This window comes from Lampetra fluviatilis, chromosome 13 (assembly GCF_964198595.1).
Source record: "Lampetra fluviatilis chromosome 13, kcLamFluv1.1, whole genome shotgun sequence".
Classification (NCBI taxonomy): Eukaryota; Metazoa; Chordata; class Hyperoartia; order Petromyzontiformes; family Petromyzontidae; genus Lampetra; species Lampetra fluviatilis.
In genome coordinates, this window is record NC_136287.1 from 14,507,427 (window position 1) to 14,521,964 (window position 14,538).

Below are 14,538 nucleotides of genomic sequence, written 5' to 3' on the forward strand. Positions count from 1 at the left end.
GAGCATTCATTTCTGCCTCAGCAATTAAAATACATCTTGGTCGTTGAGCGTGGTGCGACGCAGACACACGCACACTAAACTATAATACTAAAACATGTTTTATCTTACCAGGGTAAGGCCCCACTGAGCTGTATAGCTCTTTTTCAGAAGTGACTCGACTATTACAAATCAAAGCTCAACTTATCGTGTGGAAATGTATAGCAGCCAAATACTCTAAACGCGTGTTGATTCCAAAAATGTGGATGGAAAAACCGGAAAACCTGGAGAAAAATCCACACGACCACGGGGAGAATACGCAAACTCCAAATATACAGGCGTCGGTCACGATCGAAACCATGGCCTATATACTAGGCGAGATAGTCAACATCTCACACCACCGCGTCTCTGGCCAACGACAACTAGCAGAGCGTGTCGCCTCGCAAAACACGGGCACAACCCTCAAGGAAGGTCCCTAATCCTTCCATCAGGGGGTAGAGGTCCCCCCTGCCTCCACACCATCTGCTGCACTTGCTTAACCTCACCGAGTATGCACAAATATACAGGATTTGCGCTGTTAGTTCATGCAACAGTGCCGTTTTGTTCCAAGGAAGATTGCACAATCGAGATGGATTATGTAGCCGCTTGCTCTGAAAATAACACATTCTTGGGAAACCACGTGGGCAATGTCTGCTGTGAAATCCGCCGCTTGAGCCGTCGCCGCCGCTCGAGACTCGGACTGCTCGCACGCAGCGCTGGGAGCTGCAGCGCGAGTTTAGATCCCTCCCTCTCGGAAGCGTTGGGGGGGGGAGGAAAGCAACACTGCCCCATGATGCGAGCTCAGCGCCTGCAAACTTTCCCCTTGGTCGAGTGGCGCATGGGCAGCGTGGCGCCTGCACCGGAGAGTGCGATGGTTAATCCACGATGGGGAGGTTGGGGGGTCCGGTTCTCGCTTGAAAAATGGGTGGCGGGGGGGGGGCTGTCAAGTCCGTAGATTGCACTACTATCGCAGACGTACTCACGTTCCGCTTCAACTTAATGGCGACTTCAAAACGTGCCCGCTTGTGCAGGAGGCAGGAGACCACGCGGTAGAAGTTGAAGCGGCCGAGTTTCCCAATTTTCGTCACGAACATCGCCACCGCACAGAATAATTATATCTGAAGACCAGTTTCTGCCCGACGCTATCTGTCGGCAGCGGCATGCTCAACGGACTCTACGTATCGATGTCGAGAGTAGCGCTCCCTTAACTCGATGACAAATGGCCACGTGGCCAGGGCCCACCCTTGGGTTAAAGAGGTTGACTCATTACGGTTGCAACCACCCTGGACCAGGCCCCAGCGTGAGGCCGCAGTAACTGGACACCAACCCCCGCCTGCTGGCGCTGAGGAGTTAAAGTCGGGCTCCAGTGGAGCAGCCTCCACCTGCTTCGCGGAACATTGGCTCAACGCCACGGAAGGTTTCTACTCATAAGCAGTGCGACAATAGCAAGTTAGCCAATTCATAAATTACAAGTGCACATTGAATCAATATTTTCTGCTTGCTTGTCCTTGCATTATTATATATCTGACCTCTAGAACTAATATCCCGAGACATTTTTGCCCCACAAAGGAATGTGGAATTACAACCACTGACTCAGGAGTGCCAATGAAAGTGAGCTCTACCCCCATGTGTAGCTTGAGTTTTGGGAAATTTTTAAACATTCTCCGAAACGTTTCGGGCACAACATAATTGCAAGCACTATCAATGCATAATTATTAATATTATCGTGAATAATATTACTGTTTAATCCAACATCTTAAAATGTGCGCCAGTGGCATTTCCACGTGCCGCTGTGAAGTCCCATCATCTCCGTCGCAGTCAATGCGTTGACATCAGACACAGTCACGGCGCTGATTAGCGGCAGCTTGCTGCGGGCCCTGCCTATGCCCAGTCAGGGCCCACCTCTGATCTGTGGCACGGAGAGGAGCCACCCTGGATCTTGGAGAGGGCAGGCTTAGATCAAAGCTTAGTCACAGCTGTCAGATGAATCCAAGCATCTCTAAGCGTCCATCTCCAGCAGACATAAGCTGCGCAAATCCCTTGTATGCTTGATAAGAATTTCACGGCAAAACTTCAGATTAGCTGACCAAATGCCAATTGGTTTGCTCTTTCCTCACAATATTGCAGGTCAGACGAAGTGGATGAATGACTGCTGAGCGAGCCAAAACTTGTGCAAGTGGCCAATGTCAATCCGACACGTGATTCAGATGCAGTACTGCAATTTATAACTTTCTATCCACTAGAGGCACTACGGACTTTACACAATTGGCCAAATGCTCACCCAGCGGATAGCTTAGTAATGTGCTTATCTTATGTCATTTGCCAAATTACTCTTCATGCGCTGTCCCTATCACACGAGCTATTGATGCAAAAGGTATCAAATATGGCAATACCTCTTAAAATCTGCTTTAAAAAAAATTCACAGTTGAAAATAACGTGCTTAATCAAACCCCCGCTACTCGGAATTAACGATGATGTACCCACAGCCTATTCCAGATTTTCAGCACCTATAATGGCCTTTTGAGTTTGCCCTTGAAAAGGCTCATCGCAGTGCGCTGGCGTCATGGCGCGGAGGAGGGGCTTGCGTGGAGCAAGAGGGACGCCGGTGATAACAGCTGTAAACACCGTCATCAGCAGCGAATCGAAAGTGAAGAGGCAACATCTAACCATAGGGGTGTAGCTGCATGCAACCCCTAGGGGTCACGCAGCTCGAGCCAATCAGAACCTAACCCCACACTCAACCCCACGTTCATTATTATTATTATTATAGATTATTAATATTATTATAGATTATTTGTTGTCCTTTTGTCCCAATGGCACCATCGGTGTCACGGCACGAGACAAATAATCCATTTGTGCCTCTCGCAGAGCAGTGCAACCCTTGGTGTTAGAATGGCCCACGGAAGCAGATATCACAGAACCACTTCTGAGATCCCGTCGAGTGACCTCTGGTCCACACAACAGGGGGCAGCGCATCTCCCCCCTGACCTCTGCCGCCCCCCTCAGCTATATTTAATTCAAAAGCCAGAATTTAGCGAAATTAAGTGCAGAACCCCGCAATGTAACGTTTGGAGGCATTTCTTTTCGTCCAATCATTTATAACCGGGCTGAGACCGTCTGCTCACTACACCCGGTTCAATCACAGGCGGCCGAAGCCTGGATTCGAACCCAGGATCTCGGCGACCTCGGCTCAGCGCTCTGACCCTGGAGCCACCGGGTATGTAGGCATGTACAGTATGTACGATGCGTTGAACTTCTTTCGCGCCGTACGTAGCCAACCGTGCTAAAACCGGCCACCTCGCGCCCCCCCCCCCCCCCCTCGGGGGGATGCGTGGCGGCACGATCGACGTTCCCGGGCGCGTCGCGCCAACCCACCTGCGACGCGCACGCGCGTTGCCGTCCCCACGACGACGGCGCCACGGGCCCCGCGCGCCACGCAGGCGTAGTCCCCCTCGTGCTCGCGCCCGGCACGCGCCACGTGCAGCGTGCCGTTGGGCGCCGCCCGCGCCGCTCCCCCGTCCTCGCCCAGCGCTCGGCCGTCCTTCCTCCAGCTCAGCTCCGGGGACGTCGCGGCGGCGCCGTTGCCGTTGCCGTCCCGCGCCGCGCAGTTCAGCGTGAGTGCGCCGCGCGGCGGCAGCACGACGCTGCGAGGGGGCTCCAACGTGAAGCGCAGCCCCTGGTGCGCTCCTGCTGGGACGGGCGGGGGGGGGGGGCACAAGTCGACAGAACTCTGTGTTAGGGCAAGGGGGGCGCCTGTCCGCAATGTTGACCCAGCATTCATTTCTTGAAAGTCGGGTAGATGTCAGAAGGAATGTGATGAGGTGTTTTATTATTGTTGTTGTTATTAAACCCAGACGGGGGACCAACTCTACTGCTGAATCATGGAAACAATTTCAACAATTATTAGCACACAACAACAATGAATGAAACCTACGCCTCTCTCCTGTCCTGCGATAAGAACGGCATTGCGTCATAACAGGACTTCACTTACAGAGTAGAAATAAGGGAAACAAAACCACGGAGTGCGACTTCATTATTGTGTAGTGCCACAATGTGAATATTTTGCAGAAAATCTGGCACAAGTTTGGTGCGTTGAGCCTCATTTTTATGGAAAATTGCCTTAAAACATCTTCATCGTCATCTTTGATGCTTAATTCATAACACAAGGACCGGCATAACTTCCAAGATATATTTTCAGAGACGTTAACTTTAAACCAGAGTGAGCAGTGGCACAGTGGTTAGCACGTTGCATGATGAACCAGGTAACCCGATTTCAATTCCCGGTCGTTTGTGATATCGGTGGTGATATCTGAACGGTCATCTCGGTCAGTCGACCCGTGGCACCTGCTGGGTCTGCCCCGTGACCTCCTGCCAGCAGGCGTTCGATACTTCACGTGGCCTCAAGGTGCACATGGCCTGGCACAAGCGTCGTGGTGACGTCACCGCCACTTAGTGGCGAATGGCGGTTGTTGTTGGTGATATCTGAACTGGTTCTTGGCCTCCAGCCTCTTCCGCAACCCATACGGAGCAGCTTGGTGACGTGCGGTGAGATTCCCTCACCACCGACATCTGGCGAAACCTTCATCCAGCAGCGGACTGACAAGACTTGTACATTATTTAAGTTAAAATTATTGTTCTAACACAGTGATGGGATTTATGAGATCCATTACATTTAAACAGTGGGATTGAGTGCAATCTAAACCAGACTAAAAATTAAGCAGGAGCGAAAATGTCGCAAATGCCAAATCAAAAGCCCCTGAGCGATGATTTACTGTGGATGTGAGACAGTGGCGGGAGTCGGGGTGGACTGCTGCTGCTACTGCTGCTGCACAGGGCCGCACAACAATAGTGATCGCGGCGACGCATGTATACCTATGTTTAAACAAACAGCAGACAATAACAGCCACCCCTTGTATTATTAACCCAGGGTATTAATAGCAGGGCTGACGTGTTTAGCCACAAACCCGTTTATTTATTAAGCTGTTGTGAAACGCGACCCCCTTATACCGCGGGAATATTACATCAAAGACGCCTCTTCCTCGCGCTCGCAAAAAGCGTTCACTTGAGCAAGAGTGGATTATCGTGGAACGCGGCAAGAGAGCGGCGCTCTGCAGGGAGAGCGCTCCGATGTGCGCCGGCCGCTGAGCGAGCGGCCTGCCGCTAACAAACGCATCAACCCCACGATAATGCGATGCCTCGACGCGGGTTACGTTCCCCGTTATCAATTTCACGGAATTATTTCAATCGATCCCATCAATAGCTATTCCAAGGACAGCTGCGATTCACGGCGGAAATCACTTCGCATCGCTCCAGAGGCACGTGCACCCGCAGCTGCCGTGTCACCGGCCCACCAGCGCTCCCGTGGTCATCCCCATCGGCCTCGCTAGACCCACTGCTGAGTTGAATGGCTCCCCGCGTCGTTGCGGAAGCGACCCACCTCGCTCCCCACCTGACACGACGCCAGCTTCTCTCGCCCCTCTGTAGCTCTCGGGGCGGCCTCTCCGTCGCCTTCTCAATTGGCGAGCGTCGTCGCCCGACCTCCCGCCGCACATGCTCGTTTGCTTCTCCTAAGGATTTTTCATCTCTCGCATTGATTTTTTTTAATGCCGTCAATTTTGGTTCCTTCAAATGGTTCAAAGTGTTCACAACTCCCACGCACGTCTGCACTGTTTTACTGATTTTCACAATTGCTTGTTTTGCTTAAGAGTGATAATAACAAAATTAAAAAAGTCATCAAAATGAGGCTCAAAAGAGAAAACAAATGCAACGTGGCAAGATAACCACCGAGCGGCTATGGGGGCATGCCTTCACTGCGAGCCAAGCGGCGTCACAAGCTTAGAAAATCATTACGTTCCGTAAGTGCTCAACATCTCCGGCATTTTCAGATGACTCTGGAAAAATGTTAAGTACTATCTCTGCTCTGACGTTGTCAAACCTCTCTTCACTCTCCACTTGCCTCCAGTTTCTGTTTTTTTTAAGTGCAGACCCAAAATGCCTCGCAGGCCGTGTCAACATCGTGAATCCACGTCAGGGACACGGAATTATTATCCAAACGTCTGCGCACCGACAGTTCACAACTCAACACGCCGGAGACGCGCCACTGATTGACCACTGACCGACATTCAGACGAAGTACATCTTGAGCACGTCAAGGAATTCCGAGCGCAACGAATCACGCGACCATCTCGCAATCGGGAAAATCCAGAATTCATACCACAGCCGTGGTTTGACTCACTCAGTCTATTATAAATACAATCATCTCTGGGTGGTCGCTGAAAAACAGAACACCGCTTCGAATCGACCGGCCCTCGCCACAGCAATGTGGAATTGCCGCTCTTGAGCCGAGGGCTCTCTCAACAGAGCGGACAGCAGGCGCAGTGGAGGTCACGCGGGGCGCTCACGGCTGCCTCATTACTGGGGTCAGGCGGGAGCAGCCATGGTGCTGCCCCTCCCCCCCGTGGTGACGTCACGGGGATGTCACCAGAGGGGCGGCCTCGAGGTTTCCAGCCGCGTTCAGGGCACGTTCAGAGCACGTTCAGGGCACGTTCGTGACGTCCCGGCAACGCGGAGGCGCCAGGGGATCGGGATTCTGATGGAGACGCGTAGTTGCCACGTGGTGCGTGACGGGAGGTGCCTTTGGATTTACATTATTTAGATTGATGTTGCTGATATTCGATGCTACGTGATAAGCCACTTTGTTGAGCTATCATTTGTGGCCACGTCGCTTCTGACAAAATACGTTCATAGCTCAGTGGGCTTTACCTAGCAATCAAAAAAGCGTTTCGTTGTATTTGTATATTTTTAAGTGATTTGTTTCCCTTTCCTATATTTTCCACCCCTATATTGTTTTAGTATTGTTTGTTGTCGTAACGTTGTGAAAGAGAGCTTTATAGCGCATCGGATTCCTCCAGTGTCAATGCTAATTCTGATTCTGACATTTCTGCAGTTTGAGTCAAACCTGGGGCACGAGGCGAGCGCTCCTCCTCCGCGGGTGTTTTCCACCACTGCGCCTGCTCACTCCAAGAGGAGCACGCGGTCGTGCGCTGTGCTCGATATTTATTTATTTATTATTCCACTTCTTCACCCGGGAGTCTCATTCGTCTTTTCCAGGAAGGGTCCTGCCAAGTTTTCGCAATCGGACAGCAATGATTGCCATTTTTTTTTATATTCAAGTTGAGCAATTTACGGGTGGTTATTTTTCTTCACGATTGTCTACTCTTGCGAATGGCATCACGGGGTCTTCAACGTCCACTGTGAAGCAGACGGCGCGTACAAGTATTTTCCACTTAATACCACACCGCAGTATTAACTAGGGCAGCCGCTGGAATCAGACCACGAACTGCTGCAACAAGCGGGGAACGCGCTTACCCGCAAAGCCACCACCACACCACCTCACCACCCGCGCACCTTGCGATCGACCCACGTTCGATTCCGGGTCACGGCTAACATCAGTGGCGAGTTGATACCGTGTATACAGTCCAGTCGCGACTCGGCTGGCGAGGGGCACGAAACGTCGACACTCGCTGCTGGCCTTTAAAAAAAATTGGTGCTCGCTAATCGCACCCTCCCCCAGCCAGCAGTCTGGGTTAGCCGTGATTCACCACCACAGGGAGAGAGATGGAGAGAGAGATGGAGAGAGTGATGGTGAGAGAGATGGTGAGAGAGATGGAGAGAGTGATGGTGAGAGTGGTGGAGAGAGTGGTGGTGAGAGAGAGATGGTGAGAGAGATGGAGAGAGAGATGGAGAGAGTGATGGTGAGAGTGGTGGAGAGAGTGGTGGTGAGAGAGAGATGGTGAGAGAGATGGAGAGAGAGATGGTGAGAGTGGTGGAGAGAGTGGTGGTGAGAGAGAGATGGTGAGAGAGATGGAGAGATAGTGAGAGAGAGATGGAGAGAGTGGTGGAGAGAGTGGTGGTGAGAGAGTGGTGGAGAGAGAGATGGAGAGATAGTGAGAGAGAGATGGAGAGAGAGATGGAGAGATAATGAGAGAGAGATGGTGAGAGAGATGGAGAGAGAGATGGAGAGAGTGGTGGTGAGAGAGATGGAGAGAGAGATGGAGAGATGGTGAGAGAGATGGAGAGAGAGATGGAGAGAGTGGTGGTGAGAGAGATGGAGAGAGAGAAGGGAGGGCAGGACGCGCGCCAGCTGCTGCAGCAGCCGCGTGTTTAACCAGCGCGGCGATCATCATGACGCCGCAGTCCCCGGGACGTGCAGCAAGCTGCGCCACCCTGGTGGCTTCATCGCTGCCGCTGTTGCTATTGTTGTTGCTGCTGTTGTTGCTGTTGTCTTGTTTACCACGAGGCGTGCCACTTTGCGGGACGGTGCTGCCGAGATTCTGACGGCCCCTGCCTTTGTTTGTCCTACTTGGTGGGGAGGGGTGGGGTGGAGGGGGTGGGGGGTAAGGAGGGGGCGCGGGGTGGGGGGGTAAGGAGGGGGGGGTGAAGGGGAGGGGTCGGGTGGAGGGGGTAAGGAGGTGAGGTGGGGTGGAGGGGGTAAGGAGGGGGCGCGGGGTGGGGGGGGTAAGGAGGGGGGGGTGAAGGGGAGGGGTCGGGTGGAGGGGGTAAGGAGGTGAGGTGGGGTGGAGGAGGTGAGGAGGGGGGTAGGGGGGAGTAAGGAGGAGGGGGGTGGAGGGGAGGGGGCGCGCGCGACCCGACTAGGGGGCGCCAAACTCACGTCACTCGTCTCCCCCGCGCCTTCCCCTCCACTCTCCATCATCTCCCTTCATCGCCTCATCCACCTCATCTCACCAGCTTCGTCGTCACCAACATCTCACTCCATAGCCCTCTTCGCCATCCAGTCTCTCACCTGGCCCCTTTCCTCCGACATCTGCCCTTCTCCCCCCGTCTCTCCCCCCGTCTCCCCTCCGCTCCCCCATCTCTCTCGCCTCCCTCCCGTGTCCGCCTGCCCCCCTGTCTCTGCTCGTCTCTCGCAGCGAGCGAGGCCCCGGGTCCCGTCCCTCGGTCATCTCGTCGCCCCCACGGCGACAACCGACGGAGATTAAACGAATGACGATGCCTACGGAGCGAATGGACACCCCATTCATTCACACGGATTCATTCACCGACTCATCTCGTTCGCTCGTTTATTAATTTGCTCATTTGCCTACTCTCTCGTCCACTGTCATTCACTAAATGGCTCACTTCCCAATTCACTCAAACGATGAAGCCCGCAGAGCGCTTGGACACTCGTGCAATCATTCGTTCACTGATTCATGCACTTACTCGCTCAGTCACTCATTCGCCAACTCGTTCGTTTACTCATTCACTAATCTATTCCCTTAAACGAACGACGCTTACAGCACCCATTATCCCGCCTAGTCTCGCAATCGCTCTGTCATCTACTCACTCGGTCCCTTGACCACGAATCGCTCTCCACTCGTTTATTCACCAATTCATTCACTGGGACGCATTTACACTGTACCGCAAGGCATCGTAGCGACATCATAAATAAACGATTGCCATATTTTTTTAGCAGGTCACTCATCATCGCGAGGTCAGGGTCTCTCCACTGCTGGACTAAGTTCTTCCCGATGCCCTAGCCCCTGCCTCGTGGTCCTGCGATGCCACAATCCGTGTCGCTGCTGCTCGTGACCCGACATCGCTCCGTCTCGCCGTTGGTTATCCGACGCAGTGTGGTCTCTTCCTAGCCTCCAATGCCAGAATAAGTCTCGTCCACCAGCTATTATACTTTCCGGCCAAACTGTGACCTACCCGAGCACAGTTACTTGAATCAACCAACCACTATACACACACATATTTTACATATGCCAGTCCGTATAAATCCTTTAAGCGACATCGCTTTAAAACTTTAAATTGTTTCTCTCGTTGGTTGAACGCTGCTCAGTGTTTCAGCTGAAAGATCTTCAGGAAGGGAATTGGACACTGATGGAAGATAGAGAGGGACACGGATGCGCGTAGCCCTCAGGTCATCGGCGAGAGGCCATGCCCAGCCGGAGAGTGCCCAGGGAAGAAGCCCTGTGCCTTGTCAGAGGCGACGAGACCACGGCCTATGGATCGTGAAAGCTCTGCCCCAGCGAGGTCCATAAACATTAACAATGGCACTAACGCGAACAGAGGCCGACTTCGGGGTGTACGAGGTTCGAATGGCGGTGACCAAAATGGGTTTGGCATTAGACGCTCGACAAAATGTGGGTCTGATTTATCCTAACCCACAACACTCCCTGCGCTAACCCTAAATCCAACCCCATTATGGGCGCTTTCCAAGTCTTCCCAGAGGGAAGTGGGAGGAATTATCCACGACTCCACTCACACCAGCAAACAACGACATTTATCCTAGTCCTTGAAAACAGCATGAAATAAGAAATACATTAAGTACGTGAAAGTCGCCTCTGCTGCACCCACCCACGCGCCTACACCATACCGCACGGACCACCCATAATGCGGGGAAGTATGGTCACGTAATCTCGTCTTGATCAACACGCACCGCCTGCCCAGCGTGGGGAAGTATGGACAGACAGCCCCCAGCAGTGGATTAACATTACAGGCGGCAAAGCATTAATGACCATTGTAGAACAGCCTCTGGGGCATGCACCGGTCTTTACTCAACATTTTAAAGTCTCTTCTTTAATTCCGTCCTATGGAGTCCCCCGAACGCGTCTCGCTCTAATCGTGCACACACGAGCGCACGTCGCTCGCGAGAGAAAGTCACGGGGAAATCCAGCGGTGGTTCGTGTGACGATCATCCCCGCCACCTCGATTCATTCCTCAGCCAGGGTTGACCCAAAGCAGAGGACGCGGCGCGGTGAAAGAGCGCCAGTAACTCATTCACTTGCTCATTTAGGGCGCGCGTCACTGATAAGGCGCCAGGGTAACTCGTTCCCCAACTCATTCGTTAGCATCGTTGGCTACCCCTAGTACAAAACAAGTGCAACATACGTAGATACAACTCATGCACTGCGATACAGCCCCAGAACGGAGTGATTGATTCCCTGTGTAACTCATTCCACGACTCATTCCCTATGTAACTCGTTCACCGACTGCTATATCATAGCGCCAGACGGAGTGCACCATTCACTGGCTGTGCTGTAGGAGCGGCAGCGATTCGTTGGGGGTGCAATCTGTGGCGGCTCGCAGCCACAGTCGTGACGAGTGGGGGGGGGCAGAGCCACGCGGGATGGGCTCCCCCCCCAAACAACTCTCCCCCTAATTCCACATTCCCTTGCTGGGGGCTGCACTCTCCTTAGAACGGCCGCTGTTGACTTCCCCACAAAGTGGTCGCTATTTTAATCGCCCCCCTCCCGCCCCACTCCTCCTCGCTCGGCGTGCAGTCCCCGAAGTTTGAAGAGGCGCTGCTGCTGCTGCTGCTGCGATTAGTGCGCTCGACACGGCGCGAGGCGTGGGCGCCATGGTAAGTAAGGCTGGCAAGTGTTTACCCAGCAGAGCACGACTCGGATGTTACATCTCACTCAGGAAGGTGAGGTCCCGTCAAGGAGTGGCTGGGCGTGTGGGGGGGGGGCAGTGGCTGCACTGTATCGCTCCTGCGAGGGGATCATTAATACTCGAAGCTCAGCGAAGATCGCAGATCAAATAGGCAGAGACTCGATAGAGCGAGTCGACCAAATCGACGGGTCGCATCAATTGCTGCGCTGTTGTCGTACACTGCTCCGGTATCCATCCAGCCAGCCGCTAAGTCCGCGGGACCCATCGTCAGTGTCCCGTGCACGGCTAATAGCAACATCGCCATCTGCATCAGGATCGCATTATGTGTGGCGGCAGTGTGATAGCAATTGGTTTCACCTGTGATGAGACGCAGAACCGGCGAGTTCATATTACAGGATTATTCAATGGAGCAGCGAGTTTGCACGATTAATCAGCGCCGAACGCGCTCGAGGGATGAGCCAGAGCGAGGTGGTTTCCCGTCGTGTATCCACGCGAAGTCCCCTTGAGAGTCGCTGCTGCGAGTGAGGTCGTCATTCCGGAGTTATAGGCAAACTCGGTTCTTGCAGTCACTAGTTTGGCAAATGTGGCATTTAACCGGCATGTAAAATCCTAAATTTGCGTGCGATGATGACGATAGCTCCAGTGGCGGCGGCTTGGGGAGTCTTTCATTCAGCAGTGGATCGACCATGGCTGCTGCTGCTGATGACGATTAATAATTCCCATGCCTCGTTTCGGACTCTTGTTTTTTTCGTGGACGAGGATACGTTGAGTCGGCTTTTCACGGAGAAACACTTCAATACGCAAGGATAACATCCAGCGGTCCGCACAGATAGGTACACGACCCCCACTTCTGTGCTTGTAACCACGAACCCTCGCCTCCAATGCGATGGATCGCAGGCGCGCCACCACGACCGGCTCAATGGAGACGTCAATTGGGATGAGGGAGTCGGGGGTCGTGGGCTCTTCTTTAACGTCGATTCAAGAAGGTACGCGGCTTTGGTCATTGCCGGCCGCCTGTCTGATCGCGGCAACCGAGATCGCGGGTTGCCCGTCGCCCCTCCTGGCGGCCCCGATTGTGCGCTCACCGGCGCTGCGCGTTCGAAGTTCCTTCCTTGAGCCTTCGCGAGGTGACGACGACGAACATGATGATGATGATGAAGCTGCTGATGTTGGCGGGGCCCCGTTCACGCGTCCCGCCCGGGCCTCCGGGGCAGCGCGGGTTACGCGACCCCCGTGTGGCCCAGGAGACATCGCAGCAAAGACAAAGATCCCCCCGCCAGTACAGCCCCTTGGGGCAAGTGCTGTTGGCGAGTAGCCCCTACGAAGGCCGGCACGGCACGCGAGGGGGGGTGGGTGGCCAACGCCGATATTATTACACCGCACCGGGGGCTCGTTACGGCTGAGTCAACCTAGGCGAAGGCCCAGTACCGGTTACGAAAATTCGCCACTGTTAAAGGTGGGTAGTGAGCCGTAATCGAACTTGCGACACCGGGTGGCGGAGTGGTTAGTGCGCTAACCACAACGCCACCGTTCCCCACAGTGAGCGCACATCTCTCTCACACACACGTGTGTCTGTATCTCACACACGTGTGTGTGTGATACACAACACTCGCGCCCAGCACGCACAGCACGGACCTCCTCGCGGGCATTATCAACACGCGCGCAGACCCCTCGCACACAAATGAGATACATCGCCGGATGACCTCTGCAGAGAGCCGCCAAGTCAAGAGACCGCGGAGCCCAGAAGTCTCTTTGGTGCTGGACACCGACGCACACTCCTCGAGCCTCGAGACGCCACCGAGCCCAGGCGCTGTTCGCGAGCACTGGCCACGAGAGCGCGGGGCTCACGATGGGGCCGCCACTCAGAGCCACGGACACGCGCATCAACTGCCCCGTAACTTTGCGCATCAACAACACGCACGCACGCACGGGCTGCCCTGTCCATCGCGTGCGGCTCCCCCACGCTGGGCCCCATCCCGGGGCTCTGGTGGCCACGCGTCTGCACCGGCCGCGTCCCCCCGACTTCTGCCCCGCACGGGGCTCGATCTCCAGCCGCGCGTGGCGAGCCCGCGACTCGGCAGGACGCCTCAAGTCCCGTTACCGTGCGTGACAACGACAACAACATCAGCAACACGAGCAAGAAGACCTCATGGCTGAGCGCGGAGATTCAGCCGGCCGGGAGGCAGAGATGGGGGGGAGAGAGAGAGGAGGGACGAGAGATCCATCGCCTACCGGGGCGCAGGGAACACGAAGCCGCGCCTCCCTCACCTGCGCCTCCCTCACCCGCGCCTCCCTCACCTGCGCCGCAGACGAACACCGCCAGGAGCCGAAGAGCCCCGCACCAAAGTTGGTGTTTGTAATTCCCTCTCGCCATGAGTGCGCTCGGGACGCAGCGCCGCGGAGTCGTCGCTCGCGACGCGAGGGTCGCATCCCGTTTGGGGAGTGGGGAGCCGAGGCGAGTCCGCACGCTCGGGGTGGGGGGGCGGGGGAGGAGGTGAAGGGAGGAACGCCTCCTCGGCCGGACAAGGGGGCTGCCGGACACACGCGCACAGCTCACACCCAGGACAGCCCCCACCAACCCTGTCACACACACACACACAGCCCCCACCAACCCTGTCACACACACACACAGCTCCCACCAACCCTGTCACACACGCAGCTCCCACCAACCCTGTCACACACACACAGCTCCCACCAACCCTGTCACACACACACACAGCTCCCACCAACCCTGTCACACACACAGCTCCCACCAACCCTGTCACACACACACACAGCCCCCACCAACCCTGTCACACACACACAGCCCCCACCAACCCTGTCACGCACACACAGCTCCCACAAACCCTGTCACACGCACACAGCTCCCACCAACCCTGTCACACACACACACAGCTCCCACCAACCCTGTCACACACACACACAGCTCCCACCAACCCTGTCACACACACCCACACAGCTCCCACCAACCCTGTCACACACGCACGTGCGCGCTCGTACGTTCAGCACACCTCCAGCCAGCACGCACAGCGTACACTCACACATCGCGCCCTACCACTCGGCACATACACCATCTTAACACACACACACACAGCCGGCGCTCACACGCACAAACACGCCCTCCTAC

At 54.9% G+C, this 14,538-nt stretch overlaps 1 protein-coding gene across 1 annotated transcript in view; it reads right to left on the reverse strand.

The window, feature by feature from the left end:
• The window catches only part of PRTG (protogenin), a 119,669-nt gene extending 105,816 nt beyond the window's left edge, over window positions 1–13,853 (reverse strand). Inside the window, exons 1-2 of the mRNA XM_078862375.1 lie at window positions 13,710–13,853; window positions 3,391–3,702 (exon numbers count right to left, since the gene is read on the reverse strand). Of these exons, the coding sequence (XP_078718501.1) occupies window positions 3,391–3,702; window positions 13,710–13,785 (388 nt within the window). The 5' untranslated portion in view covers window positions 13,786–13,853. The remainder of the gene's footprint in view (window positions 1–3,390; window positions 3,703–13,709) is intronic.
• Between the last annotated feature and the right edge of the window lie 685 nt (window positions 13,854–14,538).